Below are 25,979 nucleotides of genomic sequence, written 5' to 3'. Positions count from 1 at the left end.
GTTTTCACCGACCGTATTCACAAGTGTCACAAGAGTGTTGGCTGCACTGCAAAGGTACCCAGGTTGATGATGAAGATGAAGAAGGAGGCAGAGGAGATGCCAGGAGTCACTGCGAATGGTTCTTCTGAAGGTAAGGGTCATAAAGCGGAGTCGAAATCAGACCGGAGTCATAATGATATCTGTGAAAACATCTGTAGAGTTTGTTTGAGCGTCACGTGGGAGGATTGTACCAGGCGAGGAAAAGTTTGGCTTTTTTTTTTATTTTATTTTTTTTTTACACAATATTAATAATTGCTTTGTGGACCGGTCTGTGATCTATCACTCAGAATGTTAAAATCGTCTAAATGTGTTCATTATTAGTGACGCATTTTATTTGAGCCAAACAGACTTACTGTTAAATAAAACGTGATGCAGGTGTTGTGAAATAACGGCCCCGTTATGTTAGAATGCGTATCGCTTCGCATGCATTTTTCACGACGCTTGTTTGGAACGACACACCGGTGAACACGGTCAATACTGGACGGGCTGACCGTAACGATATGAAGGTCACAGTGTGAACGTGATGAGCAGCAGGTCGATTCAGATCCAATCAGAGGTGAACAGAAACGGTTTGGACTTAAAGCCTATTTGTTGCGTCACTTCTATGTCGTGCATTGGATTTTTTTTTGAAGTTACAAACATTTATTTGATGTCAGACGAACGCAGACAGGAGTGAGTCGCGTCAAACAGACGCATCATACCAATATTTCCACAGTTATTGATCGAGAATTAAAAAAAGGAATATGAACATTTTGAGGCCGCATCTCATGTTTTATTTGAGAACAAAGTTATTACAGAGTCGGTTGATGGCTCTTCAGTATGAATAATCACAGTCGTTCCACACATGGGCACATATTTAATGTTTGACTGCAAAAATGAACGCTGTAAGCTTAGCTGTGCACTCTGTTACACATTTATAGCTCTCCGTCAGTAAAATCAACAGATTCATTCAGCAGCCCATTTCTGACTCATCAGCCACTTTAGAGCGTTTCTGCACATTTCAATTTAATATTCATTCAGGCATTAAGTTTTGTTGCTCTTTTATGACCAACAACGTGAACGTGACGCGTGTGTGTTTTATGTTTCGAGCTCCTCTATAGCGCCCCTCATGTGTGTGTGTGTGTGTGTGTGTGTGTGTGTGTGTGTGTGTGTGTGTGTGTGTGTGTGTGTGTGTGTGTGTTTCCCTCAGTTCTGGCCCTCAGGTGCTCCTGGCGTCTGATTAATGTTTCACTGTGGACTCAGGCAAACTCATTGTGCACCTGCAATGAACCACTTCAGCACAGAACATTAGTTTATTAATGCAGCATTTCATTGCTTTTTCCGGCCTCTTTGTTAGTGATGCTATGGTCACTGTTTGACTTATTGCTATGCCAGCGATGAAAGTCCACAAAACATACTGAAAGGTCAGTATGTAGTCTGATTTTATTTTTGAATAACAAGTGGTGAATACGAGCCGTAATCTGATGTTTTTTTCTGATTGTTTAGTTAGAAGAAAGCACACAGAATATAAAGGTTCTGCTCTATTGTGTGTGTGGTCGTTTTGGATCAGGGCTGAAGTCAAACAAGCAACACGTTCTCATTCCGACTCGTCACATACTGACGTGTGTGTTCGACCCTTTGGCGTCACTTTCTATCTCAGCCCAGTCGATGTATGCACGTGGTTAATGTTGTGAAACTCAAATAAAAACATTTGCATAGGTTTAGGCAACCAAACCACTTCGTTAGGGTTAAAAAAAAAAGAGATGTGAATTTAGCAAAAACCTGAACAACATAACATAAGTACAGAAAACATGCAACTTTAAAATAACTCAACAAGACTTTGGGACACAACACGTCTGTTGTGCTTTGTTTGTTTTGCTCTCCGTCTGCTCTAAAGCATTTCTAGATTCAGATTGCGTTTTGGTGCCTGTGCCGTTTTTTTCAAACAGCAGACTGTGCTGCCATCTCATGGCGGTGAAGGTTAAAGTCATGCCTGCGAACCCAGCGTCCCAGTTGTCTCTCCCCCTATAATTAACATTTTTTTACATCCGGCGACTCGGTGTATCTTTTTTCCTGCCTTGCAACTGCAAAAAAAGAGGATGTTAGTTAGTGCTTTTACTCTGGCGGGGGTCATTTCTTTTCTTCCTGCTTCATCGCTTATATTAACATTCAAGCCTCGCTTTATTCAGTCAAATCAACTGAATTTACAGGACAGCCGTTCAGTCTGCTGTTGGTCACTCCTGCTACAGAGGAACAATAGAACACATTATATCATTCTGTTTTCAGGATGTAATATTTCACGTATGTTATATTATGGTGTGTGTACCCACTGTCTGGTCTTTTCACATCCGTTCAGCTGGAAGTAATACATGGATACAAATATTATGATGGAAACACTTAACTATACAAAGAATGAAGAACAAATAAGGAAGTAAAAGTTGGTGAATAAATAACTCTAAGAATTACGTAACAGATAATAATAATAACACACACCTGACTATATTATGGGAAGTTGAATTATTAATTTTATCTATATCTATATTGACTACTTACTTAATGAATCATGAACAGCACATAGCTGTTCTTATCTGACCATAAATAATAATTAATATTTCCCTTCATCCGTGAGAACCATGATCACCAGCGGAGTCATTTTATACCCGTTTCAAGTTTCCTGGGCAGCCGGTCAGACAGTGAGTTTATAGTTTAACGGGTCGGGGTAGTGAGGTAGTGGGGTAGTGAGGTAGTGAGGTAGTGAGGTAGTGAGGTAGTGAGGTAGTGGGGTAGTGAGGTAGTGAGGTAGTGAGGTAGTGGGGTAGTGAGGTGGTGAGGTAGTGAGGTAGTGGGGTAGTGGGGTAGTGGGGTAGTGGGGTAGTGAGGTAGTGGGGTAGTGGGGTAGTGGGGTAGTAAGGTAGTGAGGTAGTGAGGTAGTGGGGTAGTGAGGTAGTGGGGTAGTGGGGTAGTGAGGTAGTGGGGTAGTGGGGTAGTGAGGTAGTGGGGTAGTGGGGTAGTGGGGTAGTGAGGTAGTGGGGTAGTGGGGTAGTGAGGTAGTGGGGTAGTGGGGTAGTGAGGTAGTGGGGTAGTGAGGCAGTGGGGTAGTGGGGTAGTGGGGTAGTGAGGTAGTGAGGTAGTGGGGTAGTGGGGTAGTGAGGTAGTGAGGTAGTGAGGTAGTGGGGTAGTGAGGTAGTGAGGTAGTGCGTCTTTAGTTTGAGCTCTATTTCTTACTGCGTACTTTCACCAGGTGCCTTTGTGGCTGTTATTGCATCTGGTTATAGCCACTTATAGTTGATCTTTGACAGACGTCTGGTAGCAGATTTGCTTCCTCGCTTTCTACCTTGAAAATGATTGAACTGACATAAAGTTAAAGGCACCCTGTAGAGGTTATGACCAGTAGTAGCACCATGAAGCACTGTTGTAAGAGTGGGTCACTTCTTTCTTAGTTTCTTGATGTTCATACACACACACACACAACGCACTACATAGTTCTTCATGTGATTCCGCTGATTGACAATAGGTGGCAGTAACCTGCCATGAAACACAGAAACGTGCTGACATAGGCAAGCAAGAAGAAGACTGCAAGCTAATGTAAACAAAATAAAATAATCTAAAAGTAACAATAAAAGAGCACTATAAAAACTCCACAAAGGGTAAAAAAAGAAATAAATACAAACTCTCATGAAGATTCCCTCCTTTCCCCCTATATATCTTTGAAGAGAGATACAAACATAACACACAGTTATATGATTTCCCCCTTTTCTCTCTTTGTCAGCATTTTAATTAATCTCCTCCTCACCAGAAAACATTCAGATGAAAAATAAAACTGACACATATTTGTATCCAACCCGCCTTCAGAGGCTAGAGAACTAATCCAAATATGAATGACCAAAAAAATATCTTTATTAAGACTATTATTAAGAGTTTATCCTTTTAAATGATCTAACTAACTTAGTACAGACGCACATTGTTACTGTACACACTTTTGTAAAGTTAGCTGCAAAGTGAACTTTCATATATAAAAGAATAAGAGCCAGGAATCTGTAATACCAAAACACAAAACCTACTTATACATTAAGTCCAGTTCATAGGCACAAGGACCCAGCAGAAAAAAAAACACACGCCTCTCACCCTCCTCTGCTTTCCTTCCCTCCCACTTCCTCCCTTAAACCCATGTGCTGCTAGAGGAGAGGCATGTGCATGTGTGTGTGTGTGTGTGTGTGTGTGTGTGTTAATGAAAGACATTGAGAGAGGATCACGGGTGAGTGCAGGGGAGTTAGGCAGCAGAGAGAGAGGGAAGGATGATGGGTTGACCTTTTGGAAAGCATCTCACCATTAAAAACCTGAAGAACATGGAAGCCAAAAAGATCCTCCATTTTGTGCCATCTGGTAAGTTTTTCAGGGGTGGAACGGGGCGTGAGAAGGTCTTTCATGTTGCAACCTGAGCCAACTGTGTCAAACACGTGGAGAAAGCCTCTCTACGGTGTGAGCGCGTTGGTGTGCTGAGAGCATCTAGAAAACAGTGTAATGAGTTGTGTGTATCATACGCAGCCTCGGGCTTTCATCTTCAGATGGACAATAATGTCATAACTCTTCTATTATCTTCTACTTGGCTGCTTTCTTTGGGTGCTATTTCAATTCTTCATGTATTTACACTCTTGATATTACAACCAGATAATACGAGCAAGTTGCTTTTATAGCCAGGGAAGTCAAAAGGATGTGGGTCAATATTTACTGCATGGCAATAAATGGCACATCTGTCTCTCATAGAAGTGCTTTAACATCTGTTTTAACACTCCGCCAGCACCACACCGGTGCTTCAATTGATTTAAAACTACTTATTGGGTTAAAACTCCTGTTTTACCACACCACACATGCAACACACAAGCTGTCCATGACAAGTATTCAACAGGAAAATGTGCTATTATGATAAACAGTTAGTCCTTCAAGTATTTTTTTAACTCCAGCTTCTCCAATGTGAGGATTTGCTGCTTTTCTTTGTCTTGTGTGGCAGCAAAACTGAACATGTTGTTAAAGTTGCTCGGACAAAACCAGCAGGTTTTTGAAGAAGTCACCATGTAAGGATTATTTCACCATTTCATGACTTTTTCTTAAACCGAACTATTAATTACTAAATGAAGAAGATAACTGTCAGATTACTCAATGATGAGGAGTAGTTTAGTAGCAGCCTTACAACAAGTAAAATGCATTTTTTTTTTTTGTTCAGCGCCATCAAAGGGTTAAAAAGTCCCACTTGTATTTTCTCAGGTCGAGGATTAAGAAGATTATCTTGCAGAAAAATGTCTAATATTCTAATCTGGCCTTCTCACTCTTATTGAAGACATTCTCTGGTTAAAGTTGATGATGATGTGAGACAATTGGGATTCAAAAAGGAACTGTATCAACCCATCCTTTGCTACGATTATCTTCAGACTTACAGCCGTTTTGCAGGCTTTAAGTCATCCACTGTTAACTTTTCACACCTGAAAACACTTCAGTCTCCCAGAGGATTAATGACGCACGTCCCTCAGACTTCTTTGACGTCGAGGTGAGGAATAAAACCCCGTTAGATGTGTACTTTGGTTACTGAAGTGCGTCTCGCCGGACTGTGGTTAGTGTTTGTCCAGCGGTCGTATCCATTGTGCTGGATAACCAAACATCGAGCCGTCGTCGTTATCGTGGGCCTCCGAGGCGTTGAAGTGGACTGAGCTGTAGTTCCTCCTTCCTGTCGTTGGCTGTATTCCAGTATGAACGTGTGCATTGTGACCTACAGAGAACACGCTGTGCTCACATTACGTTTCACTACGACGCACGGAATTGACAAGCAGACCTCAAAGCGCCAATGACCCTGTGCACTTATGAACGCAGAGTCCCATCTGCCCTGATGGTTTGACCTCGTGTAGTTTCAGCACGGAGTTCTCAGTTTAGCAGCTCTTGTTTCAAAGACCCAACAAGGATTCTTCTGTTTTTTTTCATTCCTCATGGTCATCCTTTAGAGAGCAAGATGGAAGGGATTAATAAAAGATACCTGAGGCGGTTAAGTCAGCCTTGTTTGTCGTGTGAGATAAAGAAATCACAGACAAATCAGAGCAAGAAGATACCAAACAATTTGAGATTTAATACATTCATATCTGACGCACATATTAAACCACGGAAACATGAATAAATACAGTTTTTAAATCACGGTGAAACGGCAGTCAGAGCGTCTTTATCTTGAGTGATGCGTATTTCCGACACATTGGAATAAAGCAATTCGTCTGCATTGTAAGAGGAAGAGGATGAAGGATACGTGAATAAATGGTCATGTATAGTAATATTTAAAAATGAAATATTGACACGGTAACAATGCACGTATTATATCGAGGAAAAATCCAGAAACTCTTAAATTAAAGACTCTCTCTGCACACTTGTACTTTGAGTGCAAGTTATTTGCCAAATGTGGGACAAAACGCACAATAAACAAAGAATTTTCGTCTAACAAATTCTTTATAGATATCACAATAATCGTGTTGTGAAATTCTAATATTGTGACCATCTTAAACAACCACGCCTTCTTTGCCAACTGAGATCCAGAGTCACACCTCTGATCCGTTATATTGCTCTGCTAGCTACTACGACCCAAGAAGAGCTGTGGAATATATGATGGGTGGGTTCAGCTAGTCTCCACAAATCACGATCAATTCAATATGAGTCATTAGAAACATTTTAATGTTTTGCAGAGAAAAAAAAGGACAGATTTTTATATAAAAATAGTTAATAAACAGTATAATGAACAGGGGTGCAAAGGATTAGAACTTGTAAAAATATATTTTTTAAATGTATATCACGAAATATCGCCAAAAGCTGTTTTGCTAACAGGATCAGAGGACTATTTTCAGGAGCACTGTCGATGTCATTAGGCTTGACTTACACTTCTGTCACTGCCGATGTCAACATACCAACAATAAGCACCAGGAAGTCAGGCGTGTCTGCCGACAGGAAGCCCACAGGCGTGAGCCGTCGCAGCACACGCCTGCAGAAACACAGAAACACTGCAAAGTGCCGTCTCCGCTGAACTTTTAAATGTCACGCTCACTTTTGCGGCACAAATTTAGTTTATGTGTCTTCACATCAATTTCTCTGTTGCAGCTGATGAGAATCTGTTCGTGACCGTTTAGTGGAAGTCAGCCTCTACTCTTGATCATGCCGATAAGATATAGCGGAGAGAATTAACAGCAAACTTGACCTTCATCTTTAAGAGGCCGGGACAGTAAAGGTCAAGACTAAGAAGTCATCGTCTGGTACAAACTCCTGTGAAGCGGAGGAGGCCTGGGAATGTTCCCTCTAATCTGCTTTGAGATATAGCCTTGCTCAGGAGCCCCCCCCGGAGCCAATCACTGCCTCGGGCAAGGCGAAGCTCATCTGTACAGCCACAGCAGCGTCTCACAGACACACGATCGCTTAATACAAACATCGGACACAGCTGGTGTCACATTTTTGTTGTAACCGATAACGAAGGTTCTTTTTTTTCTCAGCATGCGCCGTTTCTTTTCCGCTGTTCCTCTTTAACATCTTACCTTACATCCACTCTCTATCTCCGTAATTTATACAATGTGCCACTCGCTATTGTAAAGGTCCGAGTGTGCGTCACACTGCGCAATAATGATTCAACAAACTCAGATATTTAAATCACAGTGTGTGCAGCTGAGAAGGTGGAGGCCTGCAGATTGTTTTCATCGCTTGTGAGGTGGAGAGCTGCTGCACACAGGTCAGAGACGCAACAGGGTCAGTCAACATGGAGTCCACTTTTATCACCATGTGTTGGTCAGCTTGCGTCTGAAAAAATAATTGGTCTCCAGCAAAGGGATTTCAGTCCTTAAATATTGAAGATGTTATGGTGTTGGTTTATTAAGGTGCTGATCATGAACCCTCGATGTTCCCGGTTTGAGTCGGGTCGAGACTTTTCTTGCATCGTGTTCCCCCATCTCTCTCTCTCTCTCTCTCTCTCTCTCTCTCTCTCTCTCTCTCTCTCTCTCTCTCTCGCTCTCCTCATTTTTTTCCTGCCATTTCTTTACTGTTGACACTCGACTCAGATGTAAAAAATGTAGTGGTGTGAGTCCGTGTCCCCTGCAATCCACAGAACCCTTTCACCAGACACGCAAAAGAAATTCTCTAACATTTATGGATTTTCTTAACATTTTCGGTAAATTGAATTGGCCTCCATTATGGTCTAAAAGCTGTGATAGGCTTCTTCACATTGTCTAAGGGAAAAAAGTGTCGTAACTGCAGCCCGACGATGGAAAGAATATTTGGATTCTGCATTAAATCTCAGAATTAAAGCGGCAATAATCAGTATTTTTATATGAAAGCGTAGCTTTGGTGTGTTTGAACCTGGACCCTAGTTTCTCATGTTTTTGTGTCTAATGGATTAATGGGGGGACAACACATTTTTTTTTAATTGGTCCAGTATTGAGGGAGAGCGCTGCAGACGGCGGTCACTAAACAAGCTGCAATGTAGTCGTATCAAGCAAGTCGTCACCGGCAGAGTGCGTCCACTGAAAGTGTTCGTTTTTGCCGTGGAAGTGGAATGGACTCTACAGAGAAACACAGCGCTACCTGCTCAACACCGAACAGCTGACTGACGAAAGTTAGCTTCTAGCTAGTGAACAGAGTGAAGCATTTAGCAGCTAAAGAGGCAGATGTTTCCCTCAGGAGTTGGTGGAGACCAAAACGGAGCTAAAAGAGAGTCCATACTGCACCAAATCAGCCTGATGTGTGAATTAGTAACTGTGAGATGATATAAGGGGATAATAAATCAACATTTTATATATTGCATACGACTAACTATGATTGCAAGTCAATACAAACAATAATGAAACATTGTAATATGAACTACTTTCTAATAATCATTGAGCATGAAGTAAATATTTGTCTTTTCTCCGACAGAGGCTCCATCCACCGGGAGGTCCAAGAACGGATATGTTTTCCAAGAGATGGGTGCGTAGCTGCAGTAATAAATGCTATGATGTACTTTGATTGCTTTTCTCAGCATGGTGTCCTGTTCTTGTATTCACACGATGTGATTCGCTTTGCGAGCGCAGACTAAGTAATTCACTTTCCTTCAGGACACCAGACAGAATGCAGTACTTTTTTTTCCCCCCCACATTTGAATTTATTGCAACACCTATTTTATGCTAATGCGAATGCTGCTCACCGATGACCCATTTCACAAGCCGGCGAGCACAGCCGCTGGTGTGTTGCGAGGTTAATTAATGGGTAAATAATGAGGCGGATGATCTCTGAGTCAGTGATGGGGAGTGGGACGAACCAACGCTTAAAGCTTTGCTCACGGAGGGTTAGGGTTAATTCTCTAATTCTGTCTGGCTGTTTCTTTCTCCCCTCATAAAAGTTTGTGTTCGAGATGCCATATTTATCTTCGATACAATTAAGGAATTTACGAGGGGCTGCTATTGTTATATTGCTGCACGTCTGGTTTAATTTTTTTTTTTTTTTTTTTTATTGGGTCTGCCTCTCTCCCTCTTGCTGTGTGCTTGTCAACAGATGGCAGAGGGGTGGAAGGGAAACATAAATTGTCCTTTAATGGAGACATTGCTAATGGGGCCGGTGCTGCGTCGTCTCAGCCCCGTTTCAAACAACAGTTTTATCTCACTGCTAGGATCATCTATGAAATGACCGTTATTATTACTAACTTGTAAAGTGAATTTACTGCAGCAAAAAAACCCAGTAACTCTGACGTACAGACAGCGTAACGTCACAGCACTGCAACAAAGCTCGGCTCAAACTTAGACTGTATGTTTTCTCCAACAGAGCTGCAGGATGGGGAGCAGGAGGATTGTGGGCAAGATTCACCCGCCGCTCACAAGGATCACATCTACGACAAACAGATCCAGATCAGTGTTTCAGGTTTGTGTGCGTTTAAAGAAGGACACATGTTTGGTCTGTGGTTGTGATTTGTTTTAAGATTAGATACTAGAGAGAACAAATGCCTCCGTCATTCGTCACGGTGCCGTGAAGTTACGTTTTGTTGCGACTTTCATCGTCGGAGTATAATTAGAAATAGGAATACGTGTGCCAGGTCTGATTCCCCGAGTCATAATACCCGAGACAAAGTTCATGGACATGAACCGTCAGCTAGTGCTCCCTATTAACTATTAATACCAGAGAGATGTTTTAGTTATTTCCTAGAATAACTTTAGGTAAATCAAAGAACCATTCGCTGTGGGGATCAGAGCAAAAGGTTTGGAGTTGAAGGCTGAGAAACTATGAATTGTGCTTTTACTTGCAGATCCTGAAGGTCCTGGGTTTGGGCTTTTGAACACAACAAGAAAAGTAAGATTTGCTTTTGCAAACTGTCCCATTGTAAAGCTAAAACCCTCAAAATGTCACGCTTGATGTTTTAAACTGGGAACTGAGCTAAAGCAGTGAGCCGAATCAGAAAACAAACCTTTCGCCTGTTTGCACTACGACAATATTATTATCATTAATCAAATTGCCCTTGTCCTTCGGCTCACGCTAGTATGTGAAGCCAATGAACTTCCAGGAGGAAGTGCGCGCCCACAGAGACCTGGACAGCTTCCTGGCCCAGGCAAGCATCCTTTTGGAAGAGAAAGCCGCCACTCTGGACGAAGTCCTGAGGCGAATGCTGACTCACTTGGTGGAGGAGGAGGACGACGGCGGCAGCTGTGATGCCGACGAGGTCATGAACTCGTTGTTCACGGACGCGGGAGGGAAGGAGTTTAACAGTGAGCAAAACATATTGGAGGCAATTTGAGATGAAGTGTTTGATGCTTGACACATCGACGTGAAAGCCTTTTTGTTTTTTTGCTCCCACAGTTCACCTTCTGTCAGAGACCATTCAGGGTGTGACTGCTTCTTCCACTGGCATTCACTACCAGCAGTCCTGGCTTTGTATTCTGTGAGTTCATCTGCGGGAATATTGACGTGAAAACGGGCGCTGTTGTGACTAATTCCTCCAGCCTCAGTGGATGTTGTGGATAGTTGCTGAGACTGTCCAAGGACAGAAACAAGAGAAAAGTCTTTTCATTGGGAGAGTCCTTTTTGTTTTGGCTCTGCTTTACACCTGCCAATACAGAACTCTGCACAATTAATCATTTCTACACCACCGATCTAAAAATTACATTATTTTCCCGTCAATTCAGCTCCAATGTGAGGAGCCTACAGAGACGCCATGTCTGCATCGCCCGTCTGGAGAGGCCACAGAACTGGGGGGTGAACTGCTGCGAGGCCCGATATGTCATCCTCATCCTGGCCCCTCCTCGAACGGTTAGAGCCACTTCTCAGTTCCTCTCTTATCAAAACTCTCTTTCTTTTTGAGCAATCCGGTGGCTTATAGCAAACTATTTTCATAATATATTCATTGTTTAAAACATTTTAAAGGAAGAAGTGTTGGAGCCTCTTTAAGGTGAATTTTTTGCTGGTTTTACCAGGTTTCCGTGACGGTAAACTGATGATCTTTGGAATTTATCGACAAACCAGGAATTTGAAGATGCCCTCTTTTATCTGATATTTTATTGACCTGATGATTCATAGATAAAATGTTATTTTCCACCCTAATCCGGTGCATTCAGAGAAGCCACACAGATGCAGTTTGACCTTTTTTAATGTCGACTTAATCGCCATTCTTCAGGTCACACTAAGATTGTCCGTCTATGGGATTATGAAACTTTAAATCTGTGTTGGAGTTGTTATTAAAGGTCAAATTTAAAGAGTAACTTTCTCATCATCCTTTTCAGAAAAGCACCAAGACGGCCATTGAGCTGGGAAGAACATTTGCCACGATGTTCTCGGACATTTCCTTCAGACAGAAGCTTCTGGAGGCCAAAACCCAGGAGGAGTTCAAACAGGAGCTGGTCTACCAGCGGCAGCAGCTCTCCGCAGTCACCGAGAAGCCGGCCGTAGAGGAAGCGGAGGACTCGGATCCGCGTCGAGGGAAACCACTTCAGGTGTGAAAGAAGAGCGAAGCAGGAGACGTGACGCAGACAGGGACGTGTTGTCCTTGTGCTGCAGAAAGAAATAAGAAGAATGTCCACTTGACAAAGGTCAAGGATGTTGTGTAACTTTAGAACAATAATGCCAGAAAACAACAATACGGAAACATAAGCATCCCTAACAAGAAGCTGCTCTTCATAAAACTAACATTTATATTCTCTACCGACTGCTTTCTCTCACGTTTTACACTTAAGTAAAGCAGTTGAGCCAGATTATCTGAGTATCCTGTTTCCACTCGATCAGCCAGGCCCGACGAACGAGAAGCAAACTGGAAAAAAAAAAAAAAGCTGCCAAGTCTGCCGTGGCTCTGGCAGCAGAATGTGTGCAGCTCCATTTAGTGATAAAGTACTTCATTATGTCCAGTGTTTAAATTTAGAGGAAACGTGTGGTAACACCCAGATACTGGCGAGAGAGAGAGAGAGAGAGAGAGAGAGAGAGAGAGAGAGAGAGAGAGAGAGAGAGAGAGAGAAAGCACGTAGCTGGGTAGTAAAAGAACAAACTAGAACAAACGACAGGTTGAGGCGACACCTGACGTCCTGAAATGAGGCTTGTTTATGACAAACCAGCCTTTTAAACTGTTCTAAAGTTGTGTAATAGAAAAACAAGCAGTGATGGACACTCAGGAGTGCCCGTATCTTCAATATTACACTTCAATATATAACTATATTCCTCCTCAAGTGTCTCTAAAAAATGTCTTACGCTCAGTCAAAACATCCAGCCAGCAAATGTACGAAACGGTATGTTTTTCTAAATTAATTTTCTCTGTTTATGAAATATTTGTCGGAGGTGTTGTTCAACGTGAAGTCGTGTCAGCCAGTAGCACCGTGGGGAGAGGAGGGGATAAAAAAATATTTAAATGAGACCACGATGTCAGGAAAACGGAGGAAAAATAAACGTATTCATATACTTTACTAAAGTAAAAGTATTCTGTAAAAATACATATAAATGCAGTGCAGTGAAAATGTACAAATGTCAATGTACTTAAAGTATAAAAAGTAAAATGTACTCAATGTATGAAAATGTCCCCTGTGACTGTTATACTATTATATATTACATCACTAGATAGATACATTAAAATGAATTAAATGGAAAAGCGTCACATTTGCACATTTGTGAAGCTGAAACCATGAAAAATGAACAAAAGAAATCAAAATAGTTGCAAATTAATTTCTGTCAATCGATTAATAAGTTAATCAGACAGAGATGTAGTGAGGTAAAAGTATAAAGTATAAAGTGACACTCAGTGAATACTCAAGTAAAGTACAAGTACCTCAAGTACAGTTAATGTACTTACTTTCCACCGCTGACATTCCTGGTATATTTCTGCTGTTTCTATCAGACAACATTATCTCTGACATCATTATTGAACTGATGGATATAGTTCCCTATCTATGGTCACGTATAGTCCTTCACACTGACCGGCGTGTCTTCTTCTTCACAGTGCACAGACTTCTTTAAGGCCGGCAAAGGAGTTTATGACGACCTCCGTCGCAGACTCCCCCTCTACCCCTCAGACTTCACCGATGGTATTAACGTGTTCTTGTAATACTTCTCTCTAGGCGGGAACATGTCTATTTAAACTAACTGCCTTTGCTACAAAATCAACGTTGAAGATATCTTTAATAAGCCTTTTTAAATAACCCATCCAGGCATGCATGGGAAGGACCGCTGTCTGCTGAAGTACACGACCACGGCTATTTTCCTCTACATTGCCATTCTACTGCCTGCCATCGCATTCGGTTCGCTGAATGACGAAAGCACCAGAGGAGAGATCGGTACGGACTCCTGTCAACGTCCTGTAATACCGTTAGTCGTTGAATCTGAAGCTTAAAAAACTAAGTTTTTATTGTTCTGAAAGATGTTCAGAAGACCATCGTTGGCCAGAGCATTGGAGGAGTGATCTATTCTTTGTTCGCTGGCTCACCGCTCGTCATCCCGCTGACCACTGCGCCACTGGCCATCTTCATAAGCGGTGCGTATTTCGTCCTACTGATTAAACACATACTCTGCATTGTAATTCAAGCTTGAAGTTGAACAGCCAACAACCATGTTGGTAGCCAGGTTACCAGACAGTTAAGGTGAAAATGTGATAAAATTGTGTATTTCATGCTTCATGCATGTTTTTCCAGTCATCAGGGGAATCTGCGACGACTACAAGCTGGACTTCGACGCTTTCTACGCCTGCATCGGTCTATGGAACAGTCTGTTCCTCATCCTCGGCGGCTTGTTCAACGTCAGCCTGTTTATGAAACTCTTCAAACGGTGAATACTCCACACACTTTGTGACCGTGACACATCGCAGACTCGTAATATATGCAGCTAGCCGTGTGGCCATGCACTGAGCTGAGGTCACTGATAACGGAGGACGCGTCTGTTATGACTTCCTGTTCTCAGACATAATTATGAATTCGGTTAAATTTGCACTCTCGCTATCTGGGCCGACATTTCGCCTTGAATGAGCTGCTGTGACTGTGTCTGTATTAAAAACAACAACATTTTGATATGAAACATGAATGATCACACCGTGCTTTTATCTCCCAGCTCAACAGAAGAAGTCATTGCGTTGTTCATCTCCATAGCGTTTGTCGGCGATGCGGTGAAAGGCACCGTCAAAAGTAAGTCGATCCAGGGTCAGACTGCATTAAACATGCTCTGGATGCGTCTCTCTCCACACCGAAGGGGAATGTCTAAACCCTGCATATCATCTGATAGGGGTACTGTAGCTCAGCAAATATCCATATCCATCATGGTGGAAAAGCAAGCATGAAATCAAACAGGGGTTGTGGAAAAACAGACATCTCTATAATGCAAATATAATGCAGTCTTTCAAACAAGCTTCTATCTTTTTTTTTTCCACAAGGGTTTTGTCACAAGACATGGGGAAATAATGGAGGAGCATCTGCTGGATTCTTCACAGCGTTCCTCTTTAAGCCTCAGGCTGTAGTTTTCTATTCAACTCCATCAAACTGAGCAGAGCTTAAATGCAATGCGCCGCTCGATTGTGCTTGAATGGCTGGAAATAAGATCAAATGCATAAAAGGAGGAATTGTATACATAATTAAATGCGTCTCCGTGTTGAGTCTTGTTTGTACGGCAGCATGTTGTTCCACCATGACAAGAGGAATATTTGCTCAGTGTCTTATTATAACAGGGAACTTTTTCATGTTACAATAAAATATGCAATTTAACCGTTTAACCTCACTTTTTCCTGTTGAAGCCCAAACATGAGTCCCGATTTAACAAAATAAAATATCATCAATAAATCAAACTTTTTCTTGTTCTAACATTAGAAGTAGGTATGTTGTTGAAACATCAACTATTACTTATTATAACATGGAAAAAGATCAGCATAGTGGCAGCAATACCCTCACCAAAACAAATCAGAACTAATTTAAACAAATACATTTAAATTAGTGTTTTTAAGTTTCAAGCACACAGGGGACATTTACACACTTCTTTCCACTGACTCTTCAGTTGTACTCATTTATGCTGTAACAACAGGTGCATTTGTATATTACAATATTGCCTTTACATGAAAATGATCTTGTAAAAATAAGGAAACGTTATTACGAGCAAATACGCTGCATTAAGTTTGTCCCCGATGTCATCCTTTATGTCTTCTTTTCGTCCTCACTTCCTAGTTTTTCAGCACTTCTACCACGGGCCCACTCTAGCGACCACGAACAGCACGCTGGTGCTTCAGCAGATTAACGAGATTCTAGAGAAGATCCAGAACCAGACGGGGAACATGCATAATGAGACGGCGTCACCGATGGGACACTCGGAAGTGTCAATCTTCCTGCCCGAGTCTCTGGTGTTGACAACGAGAGAAAGGCCGATCCTCTGTCTGCTGCTCATGTTGGGGACTTTGTGGCTGGGTTACGCCCTCTACCTCATCAAGAAGAGGTACGTTTACCTCCTCAACCATTTAATCCAATGATATAGAATATATATACACGCTGCAAGAAGTCCTGGTTTTACAGGTGAAAGTCCTGGATTGGAATATGTATTCAAAACATACATTTTATCAGGAACAGGCGACCTGACGGTGTTTCATTCTTTACAAACATTGTTCAAACTCAGAGAACTTTATTTAAAATTATAGCGGAGATCCCGAAGTTTCCAAAGACACCAAATGTGCGTCTTAATTTTTGGGTAAATGTGTTTAAAATGATATCTAGAATATTTCCATTTGATGCAACCAGAGCTGTAACAAACATAAAAGAGATTATCGTGAGATAAAACTTTACGTCAAATAAAAGGGGAACACTAATGAAGTAATCGTTATGATGAATGTATTAACATGTAACCAGCATGTGGAGCTAATTTCAACTACTTTATGTACTACACTCACCCACTACATATATATATATATATATATATATATATATATATATATATATATATATATATATATAGTATAGAGTATATTTTACGTTGTTGAGTGCTACTTTTAGTCAAAGGTCCCATATTGTAAAGATGAGATTTCCCTGTTTTTTGATTGTTAAACAGGTCTAGGCGACATAAATACTGTAAAAGTATCAAAACGCTCAGTCCATGTAGAAATGCACACAACCCTGAGTCAGAAACTTTAAACGAGACGTCAGGACTTTGTAAAGTTGTGATGTCGAAACTAAACAGCCACAAGTAAAAGTGCTGCCCTAACTCTGTGTAATCAGCACACACACACACACACACACACACACACACACAAACAACCCAGCTTCAGTGACACTGTGACAGCGACAGATACGGGAAAACCTGGACCAATCAGAGCGGGCTTAGTCGGAAGGCGGGCTTAAAGACACAGGCGAGCGTTTAAACGTAGAGTGATCACAGACAGACAGACAGACAGACAGACAGACAGACAGACAGACAGACAGACAGTATGAGCAAAACAAAGTGTTTTTTGAGCATTAAAAGTGCTGCAGTACGTACGAGATCGGGAGCATTTCTTTTGCCTTCTTAACGTGGTGACGGCTGAGCCGGCGGCTTGCGGCAAACAGTGCTAACAGCGCTTACAACAGCAAAAAAAAAAAGAGCGTGCACAGCGGCGACTCGTGAGCTCACGTGCACTAAAAGCCCGGCCCGGTTATGTCAAGAAAGCAAGAAGGAGCTCAGATTATAACACACAGTCTCATTACTCCACTATGTCTTTATAACAATGCTCTGAATGTCGCATACTGCGCCTTTAAAAGATGTTAACATGTCCAGTGAGAAACCTAAAAATAGAAGTACGAACCTGAAATGAGCACGATGTGTCTCCTTTAAATAAATCATCTGACTACTTTAAACACGAAGTGGCATAAATGGAAGTACTTAAGTACATTGAATTATTAAATCTGTATTTATGCATGGTACTTGAGTAAATGTGATTAGTGACTCTCAACCGCTGTAGCGGCATCCATTGGCACATAATTATAAAGCTGGGAGAACCTGAAAAAAAAAGAGGGAATAATTAGAACCCAGGAGTCGGGCAGAATGTTACGAATAGCAGTGATTTTCACCCTTCAGGTGTAAATAGTGTCATACAGGAGGGAGATAAATAGTTGTAAAACTTGTTGTATCTAAAACTGATTATCACATCAGAGTTGTTGAATTTGTGTCGCTTCTTCTCCCCCCCCCCCCACAGCCCGTATCTGAATGACAAAGTCAGGGAGGTGGTATCTGACTGCGCTTTGCCGATCTCTGTGGTGGTATGCTCCTTCATTGGCTCCTACCTTTTCCTTGACATACAGCGTGAGTACAGATCTCCCACATAAGAGAACTGATAGAAGAGTACCCTTGAGACTTAAAGTCACAACCTTGCCACAGAAACACCTTTCATTGTTCATGAATCCTCTGTTGGAGGCGGAGAAAGAAAAAAAAAAAAAAAAGGAACATATTTGCTTTCAGAGAGCTTTCAAACCAGTGGGGGAGGGGGGGGGTTCTGAATCAATGTGGGTCAAAGACACTGGGTTGAATGTTAGCAGCAGCAACGCTCACCATTCAGGCATTTCTATGTGTTATGTCATCATTAAACTCTGCTTGAGGTATTAGATCTAATGTTTTCTATAAATCTTATGCACCTTATTAGTTCCCGTGTTCAGTGTCCACGATGGGCCCGTCTTCAACTTCCCTCCGTTCGACAAGCTGTCAGGAATGAACACGCTGAGCGCGGCCGGTCTGGGCTTCCTCCTCGCATTGCTCATCTTCATCGACCAGAACATCGTCATCTCGCTCACACACGTACCGGAACACAAGTAAGGGCTGCAAATACAGAACCGCGGCAAGGAACGTGACGTAACCAGTACATGTGCACTACATGCATGTGCTGTACTGTATCTTCTGTGATGGATGTAGGTTATATATTGTAATGCTGCAGTCTTTCACTGACAAACCACTTGAGACTCGTGTGTGTGTGTGTGTACCAGGTTGCTAAAAGGCACAGCGTTCCACTGGGACTTGATGCTGACTGGCTTCATCAACATCCTCATGTCCTGTCTGGGGTTGCCATGGATGCACGCCGCCTTCCCGCATTCCTCCCTGCACGCCCGTCAGCTGGCCAAAGTGGAAACGCACGTAGAGAACGGACACCTGTCCACGACGTGAGCAACGTTTAAAAAAACAAGGACAGAAGTCTTTGAGAGACGCCCAGACTGAAAACAGCAGCTTGTTTAAACCCTTTACTGACAAAAAAAAAAGATTCAATAGCTATTCAGTTTGTGATGGATTCTGCGTTATTCATTTCAAAATGAAATGTAAAATACTTAAGTGGACCGTGAGATTGTTTGGTCTATAAGAATATAGATTAAAAAAAAGTGTTTTGATGATTATTTTAGTTATTTATTCATGTTCTATTGGAGTAGTCTTTTGATGTCATGGTGGAATGTTTGTATACAGCAACAGAAATAATTAACTTTTAGAAATATAAAAATGAAAGCTGACCATTTGATCACATTTTAACAATGCAATATACACAGCATGCAGATTGGAAATTAATTTATAATTCTTTTAAGATATTTGAGTTCAATCATTTTCATTGAGCTGATAAAACCCAGAAGATGATAAAAGGGAAAACATCAATTTAAATTTAGGACATGTTTCTGTTTCTCGTTACTGGACACTTTCATCTGTTTTCTGGCTCCTAAAGTTGAAATCATTCTTAAGTTGACAATCACACTAAGGCCGTTCACTTATGCGATTAGGGGTTACAAAAAGCCGTTAGTTAAGAATTGATCCGTCCTCTGGTCGGATAAGAAGTGCTCATTGGTATATTTAAAGCGACGTTTTCTCTGCCTTTGTGTCGAACAGCATCGTCAGTGTGAAGGAGACTCGTCTGACCTCGCTAGTGGCCAACATCCTGATCGGCCTGTCCGCCTTCATGCTGCCCATTCCCCTGCAGTGGATCCCGAAGCCCGTCCTCTACGGCCTCTTCCTCTACATCGCGGCCACGTCGCTCGATGGGAACCAGATGGTGGACCGCATGGCCCTGCTGCTGAAGGAACAGGTGGGCGGGAAGGACACCGCGATCCGATTGGTTGATCCGTTTTGTTTTCCCCCCCCGTTTATCCATTAAACTTCAAACGACGACTGACCCCAAACGGCACCCGGTGGTGGATGTTTAAAAAAAAAAAGAAGTTTGGCATCCAGATATTCGGATCACATGAAAAGTTTATACTCAATACACCAAGTTATCGTGTTGGAACGACAAGAACTTCTATGAGTCTGTATGTGAAATAACTGGAACGTTTCATTACACATCATATGTCTTTACAACAGGTAGAAACGTATAAATATCTTAATATAACATGGAAAACCACCAGATTTTGAATTTGTTCTACAAGAGTATTCACATAAACATATTGCCTTTACAACTGCAATGGCTTTCAAGCACAGTCCACTTTCATACGAGCAAAAAAACAAAATGTGTACCGGTAATTCAAACCAGCCTCATAACCACATCGTCCTCGCTCTCCTTCCTGCAGACCTCCTATCCTCCCACTCACTACATTCGCCGCGTGCCTCAGAGGAAGGTCCACTGCTTCACAGCGCTGCAGATGGTCCAGCTGATCGTCCTGTGTGCGTTCGGGATGTATCCTCTGCCCTACATGAAGATGGTCTTCCCCCTCATGATGATCCTGCTGGTGCCTGTCAGGTGAGATGAGCCGGGCCAACGGGGGGGGGGGGGGGGGGGGGGGGGGGGCAGAACATCTGCATCGAGGTGACGTTAGGCTGAGATTCACGCTGAGCTGTTTTTAAAGGGGCGCTCCGCAGATTTTACACGAGGATCAGTTTACTGGTAAAAACAGATGGTTTTCATTTTTAGTGGGGGTTTGAAAGACTTTTGTAATTACAAAGATTGTCTGACTTAATGTTTGGATCTGATTTATATCTTTAGATGCTCTCTCCATAGAACGCATGTAACTGGACAGTACCTCTCTGTGTTCTCTCTCAGGACCAGCCTGCTTCCCCGAGTCATCGACGCCAAGTACCTGGACATCATAGACGCCCAGCACATGTAGGACGCCGGCGCTCACCGTATGAAGGGATTCACTTTCTCCAGTAGGAGAAGAGGGAACAGACTGAGAACTCAGTGAACGTGTTCACAACCACACCAAAAGCATTTGGACTTTGAACAACGTGGACGTGGGCACTCTGCTGGGGACTGGACGACCCCCCCCCCCCCCCCCCCCAGAAGCTTCCTCCTTGTTCGTCGCACATTTACCGTCAACGTTAGCTGATCTACTTTAAATATGTGACATCACTGCATCTTTATTCCACTTAACAATATAGTCATGAAGGAGTTTCTTTTGATGTGCTTTCACAGACGCGTGGTGTTGTGTAATAGCGAGCTGCTTTGATTCTTTGTTCTACTTGAGTTTAAAGTGTGATGTGGATGAGAGGATTTCAGTCAGCGTTTTACCCCCCCCCCCCCCCCCCCCCATCATCATCATATAACGAAGTGAGGAAGAATTTCTCAAACGTTAAAACATGCAGAGTGAAGTGTCACCTCACGTTGATAGTTTTAATCAACACCAAACACTGAAGTCAGACACCACATCGTATGCGTTTCATCGTTTGGAGGGATCAGGTGTGTTACAATAAAGGTGATTTGTTCTGTAATGTTTGGATTAAATCAAACTGAAATACATCCCTTTAAATGAACTGAAGAGCACCGTCTCGGACACCACACACTTTATTGAGATGAGGGGACGCACAGTTGTAAAGCTCTGATTGTTGAATTTCTTCAATAGATGGCAGTAGAGGCTCATCTTCAGGACGGTTTGAGATCAGGCTCGGCTCATGATGGATGTACATTTACCCGAATATTACATAAAAAAATGAGGCAGATTCATATCGTCCACAGGCGTGGACAGACATTTCCCCCAAAATCCACCACTTTCAGAGGTTTTGTCCCATTATTTCATGTTTTAAGACACTTTTTTTTTAAGCCAACAAAACCACCTGATGCTCTAATTTGAAATGCAATCCACTGCCTTTGACGTGCTTAAAAAAAAAAAATTGTTTTTCCACCATAAACACATTGACCATCTTCCTCACGAATGTTTTTCCAGACATGTATTAACTGTTTGTACCGAGTGCCTCGAATACATTTTGTATGGAAAAACAAAAGGAGGCTCATTTTCACATTTGTGCTACAATGAAGCATGGGAACGCAATTATCATCTGAGGGTATACAGGCGGCCACGACTATAATCATGAATGCAGCAGAAGAAAAAGAGTCGGTCGCAATTCACATTCAGTAATTTGGAATTAAATTGCGCAAAGAAAATAGCCTGTCTTTGTTGAATAAACCAGACCTGGAAGGCACCGTGTGAACGTCGTCTGATAGCCAATATGCTTCTTTTTCTTGATTTATATAAAAGAAATGGTGTGATCCTAACATGTTCATTTTAACCTTTGCAGCATTTTTAGGGTCCCACTCCGGGGCTTGATTCCTCTTTTTTTTTTGCCGATTACCTCCACTGTCCGTTTGAGAGCTGTCTAAATAACTCAAACCCAACCTAACCTGATCGCTGCACCTGTCTCCTGTTTTTCACATGGTTGAACTAACTCAAAAAGTGGCAAAAAAAAAAAAGGAAGCCAGAGAGTTTTGAGGTTGACCGCGGACCCTGACGACCTTCCTGCGTAGCCCTTTAGTCCAGTCTGCCGGAGCGCTGAGCCGACGGTAAGCTCGGGTAGAAAAAAAATCCGACCAATCCTGTGACTCCGCTGAGATTGGGACTTTAGCTTCCCATGAGTAAACAAAAAAAAGTGAGAGGAAGAGAGCGAGAGATGGCGCCATAGAGATACATCCACTTCTCGGTCATCGTAGAGATGCCGCAAAAATGATTTGCCATCGCAAAAAGCTGTGCATGTATCTCTCTGTCACCCACGCAGAACGACCCTTTCTGATCCCAGATCCGCGTTGAATAATTTGTGCTTTTTGTCCAGCATCTCCATTAGCTGTGTGCCGTCTTGTCTACCTTGTGTCGTCTCTTCCGTGTCCCAGAGGCGTCGCGCCGGCTACGTGCTCTTGATGCCCTGGAAGCCGCAGAAGTTCCAGCGTTTCTCCAGACTGGCTCCGACGCCGGTCAGCTCCTGTCTGAAGGTGCAGGGCAGCCGAGAAAGAAGGGCCTCCACCTCACCGGTGTTGATCTGCGGAAACACACACACACACACACACACACACACACACACACACACAGAGAGATCTGTCACACAAAGCGTCTTTCTCACACAAACGAACTCAGACGATCTCACTCATCGTCTTTACGCCTCTGCTCTTCATTTTCATTATGCTTGCGCTCCGTTCTCACACCTTCCCTTAATTCAGATGAAAAGGGCAAGCATGGAGACACCACGAGCTGCATGACGGGAACTACAGCGGCTCACACCACCACCGCCCCGCGTGGGCTGAGGAGAAGCTGCGAGGCCGAGGCGACAGCGGAGACAGAAATCCACTGCACGAGGCCGCTGTAGGCGACCCGCTGTGTCTCGCATTAATAACTAGGTTGTTGGAGCCCCGGTGCTGATGTCAGGACGCATTAAGGCCCATTGCGGAGATAGGACCGGTGTGTCTTTACAGGCAATGGAGCCGGTGTGTGTGTGTGTGTGTGTGTGTGTGTGTGTGTGTGTGTGTGTGTGTGGAGCCGGTAGATAAGCAGAGAGGAAATCGGAGCTTGTTGACGAGCAGTCCAGCCAGTGGTATTGACAAAACCAGCGGCTTGATGTGCAGAGTCGGTGTGGAAACAACAGATACAACAAGCAAACAGCCACACACAGACTTTTAACACAATCATGTACAATGCATGCCAAAGCACGCGCAAAAGACACACACACACACACACACACACACACACACACACACACACACACACACCTACACGTGCATGTTTCAAGCAATAGGTAGACATTCTGAGAAATGCACTCATTGAAAATGAAATCAGTCATGCTTGTAAGATAATTTTGAAGCTTGAGCCAGGAGACGGTTAGCTTAGCTTAGCTTAGCATAAATACTGGAAACGGGGGAAAAGCTATCAAGAGTAATAGCTCTAACAACCTGATTACAAGCACATTTAAAGCTCACTAATTAACATCTTCATGCTACTTAGTTTAACCCGTGCAAAAACAGAAGAGTAAAAACAATAAGTCGCAGCTTCATTTCCCAAATTGTTGAACTATTGTTGACATGTTCTGCTCCTTGTATACTTGTCTAACCCAACATTTGAATGCTACCGTTTCATTTTCCTCTCTGGTTGAAGGTTCCAGGTGTGTTGCACCTGGAACCACGCCCACAAGTGACGTCACAGTGTACGGACACACCCTGAGTACGCCTCTAAATCACTGCGGCAAGGTTAGAAATTAACACTGAAACAAGATTTTCACTCATTTTTTTCACCTTATTATTTGTTTCAAGTTTGAAATAAATCTGTCTGTGAAATCTAAACCCCCCAGGTCTTTTACCAAAAGAAAAAAAAACAACCAACATTCTTTTCAAATGTGCGGATTTTCTGGTTTTCCCTGTTTTATGATTGTTGGTTGAACAAAACAAGCAATTGGAAGATGTCACTTTGGGCTCTGGGAAATAGTTTTGGTCATTTTTGGTCATTCTGAAGACTACGTTTTTAATCAATTGATCAAAAAGTAATAGACAGGCTACTACACTCTATTATGAATAGAGGGTGATGCAGCCTATACCAATAAAATCCCTGTATTTCACAAAATATATCTTTGTTAGTAAAGATATAAGAGGGAAGGAGACCGATCAGATCCAACAAAGTGACACCAGCTGTCTTGAACATTACACTTTGTTGGATGGGCGCCTGGTGAGAAACCCATTACTTTTATTAATTCATAAAATCAAAAGAAGACACTTTAACAGCGTTATATTAACTGGAGTTGTCATCACGACGGTGCCAGTCAGATGCAGTGGAATTGAGCAGCAGGAGGTAATGAGAGCACATTTAGAAATGAAGAGCGGTTTTAGAGATTTTGGTGACGACAAAGCTCAGCTGACTTATAAACCAGGAATCAGCTCAAACGTGTCGTCTTGTTCAGAGAAATCAGGCTGACTAACAGCCTAAACTGGCAGAGGCAGGCAGCAGCAGGCGGGACGCAGAACATGAATATATTCATCAATAAGTTGGGGCGAGCGGGGATGTGTGATAAAATTAGAAAGCGATAACGGCAACATGACAGAAACAGAGAGGCTCTTACGGAGCAAAGAGGAACTTCAGCTACGCATCGAGGTCCTAGTTCTTTAACGCGGCCTTAAAGGTCGAGAAAAATCAAGATCTGAACCACGAGGGAGGTCAGCAGCTCTTCGATCGGCGTCAGAAGAACAACACCTCAACCTGCCTCCCCGACGCAAAAACAACGGTGGCTTTACTCAGCTGTTGGGATTAGGTGATGCTGTTGAATCAGGCAACAACTGACTGTGTAACTCACACAGAGCTACTATCTGTATCTGTTCATGCCACACAAATATCTGGATTTACTGCCACATACGTGTATCTAAAAGCTTAGCTGCCAACTAAATAACATCATATTTTAAACCATGTAACTACATTAATTCAATAGTGAAATATGATTTTTTATTTTTTTTTTTATTTCACCATAATAAAAAAAAACAGGGAAACTATAATTACACAGTCAAGTTGCAGTTTACATGCGTGTCTTTCCAAAATGTCATCGCCTCATCATTTCACTCGTCATAATTAGCACATGAATTCTTACGTTATGTGAGGTGACTTTTGACCACCAAATTCTAATCCGTTCATTCTTGAGTCCAAGTGGATGTTTGTGACACATTTGAAGGAATTCCCTGGAGGCGTTCCTGAGATATCACAACAGACGGACGTACACAATCCTAAAACACCGTGTACATTATGAAAAACACGAATACTATTTACAAAAACAGAGGTAGAATATAAAACGTGTGGAACATCAGTCAAGCTTTATTCTGCACTGCACAACCAATCTGGTGAAAGATGATGAAATGGAAAGAGCCCGGGATTTTTTTTTTATCAGACAGATTATTTTTAGCTTAGAACCTGTTGGTTAGTAACAGGCGTATGAGCGTGAAGCAGTGCAGCTTTACATGTATGTTCCTGTTCACCAACCTGAACAAACAAAGGCTCAAAAGAGTCTCAGAGGAACTGATGGCTCTCCTCTGCACCTCAGACATGTTTGCATGCCAGGAGACTAAAATGGCACAGCAGGACCCTGGCATACAGCCGGCCCATATGTCAGCCCTGCAGGGAAATTTAACCTGTGTCACCGTGTCTAGGATACTGTGTGTGTGTGTGTGTGTGTGTGTGTGTGTGTGTTACCTTGGTGTCCAAACGCTGCAGGTAGGAACAGATGTACTCGATGCTGGCTCCAAACGGGTGAACGTGCAGGAAGGTTGAAATGATCCCTGAAGGAGGAACGAATAAATCAAGTGGAAACGTTAATTAAACTGTCACAATGCA

General features: G+C 42.5%; 2 protein-coding genes across 3 annotated transcripts in view; one reads left to right on the top strand and one right to left on the bottom strand.

Annotated features, from left to right (window-relative positions):
- LOC137875686 (solute carrier family 4 member 11-like) lies at positions 1-21,848 on the top strand. 2 transcript variants are annotated; one of them, XM_068715147.1, is made up of 20 exons: positions 1-130; positions 8,938-8,988; positions 9,820-9,915; positions 10,298-10,341; positions 10,529-10,754; positions 10,846-10,927; positions 11,172-11,295; positions 11,766-11,975; positions 13,463-13,547; positions 13,671-13,796; positions 13,880-13,993; positions 14,151-14,283; positions 14,563-14,636; positions 15,663-15,927; positions 17,654-17,760; positions 18,098-18,263; positions 18,435-18,608; positions 19,315-19,510; positions 19,989-20,158; positions 20,459-21,848. In XM_068715147.1, exons 1-20 carry the CDS (start codon positions 67-69, stop codon positions 20,523-20,525), a joined length of 2,574 nt encoding a protein of 857 aa, XP_068571248.1. In that variant the 5' UTR covers positions 1-66; the 3' UTR covers positions 20,526-21,848. The 2 variants fall into 2 exon arrangements, with proteins under 2 accessions (XP_068571248.1, XP_068571249.1); XM_068715148.1 differs by lacking the exon at positions 1-130 and adding an exon at positions 4,211-4,401.
- The window catches only part of LOC137875955 (ecto-NOX disulfide-thiol exchanger 2-like), a 153,673-nt gene continuing 148,875 nt past the window's right edge, over positions 21,182-25,979 (bottom strand). The window contains 2 exon segments of the mRNA XM_068715473.1: positions 21,182-22,662; positions 25,839-25,924. Of these exon segments, the coding sequence (XP_068571574.1) occupies positions 22,531-22,662; positions 25,839-25,924 (218 nt within the window). The 3' untranslated portion in view covers positions 21,182-22,530.

The sequence above is a fragment of the Cebidichthys violaceus genome, unplaced genomic scaffold, assembly GCF_023349555.1.
Source record: "Cebidichthys violaceus isolate CVI_PGR_0920_01 unplaced genomic scaffold, fCebVio1.0.p SCAF_2, whole genome shotgun sequence".
Lineage (NCBI taxonomy): Eukaryota > Metazoa > Chordata > Actinopteri > Perciformes > Stichaeidae > Cebidichthys > Cebidichthys violaceus.
Note: the sequence above shows the minus strand (reverse complement) of the source record. Positions and strands in the feature narration are given on the sequence as shown.

What these genes read in the sequence shown, in the direction of transcription:
- LOC137875686 (XM_068715147.1), top strand. Translation starts at nt 67, where the DNA reads ATGATGAAGATGAAGAAGGAGGCAGAGGAGATGCCAGGAGTCACTGCG. An exon ending in AAGCACCAGAGGAGAGATCG is followed by an intron (nt 13,797 to 13,879) that starts GTACGGACTCCT and finishes TTGTTCTGAAAG; the next exon opens with ATGTTCAGAAGACCATCGTT. An exon ending in AACGGACACCTGTCCACGAC is followed by an intron (nt 18,609 to 19,314) that starts GTGAGCAACGTT and finishes TGTGTCGAACAG; the next exon opens with CATCGTCAGTGTGAAGGAGA.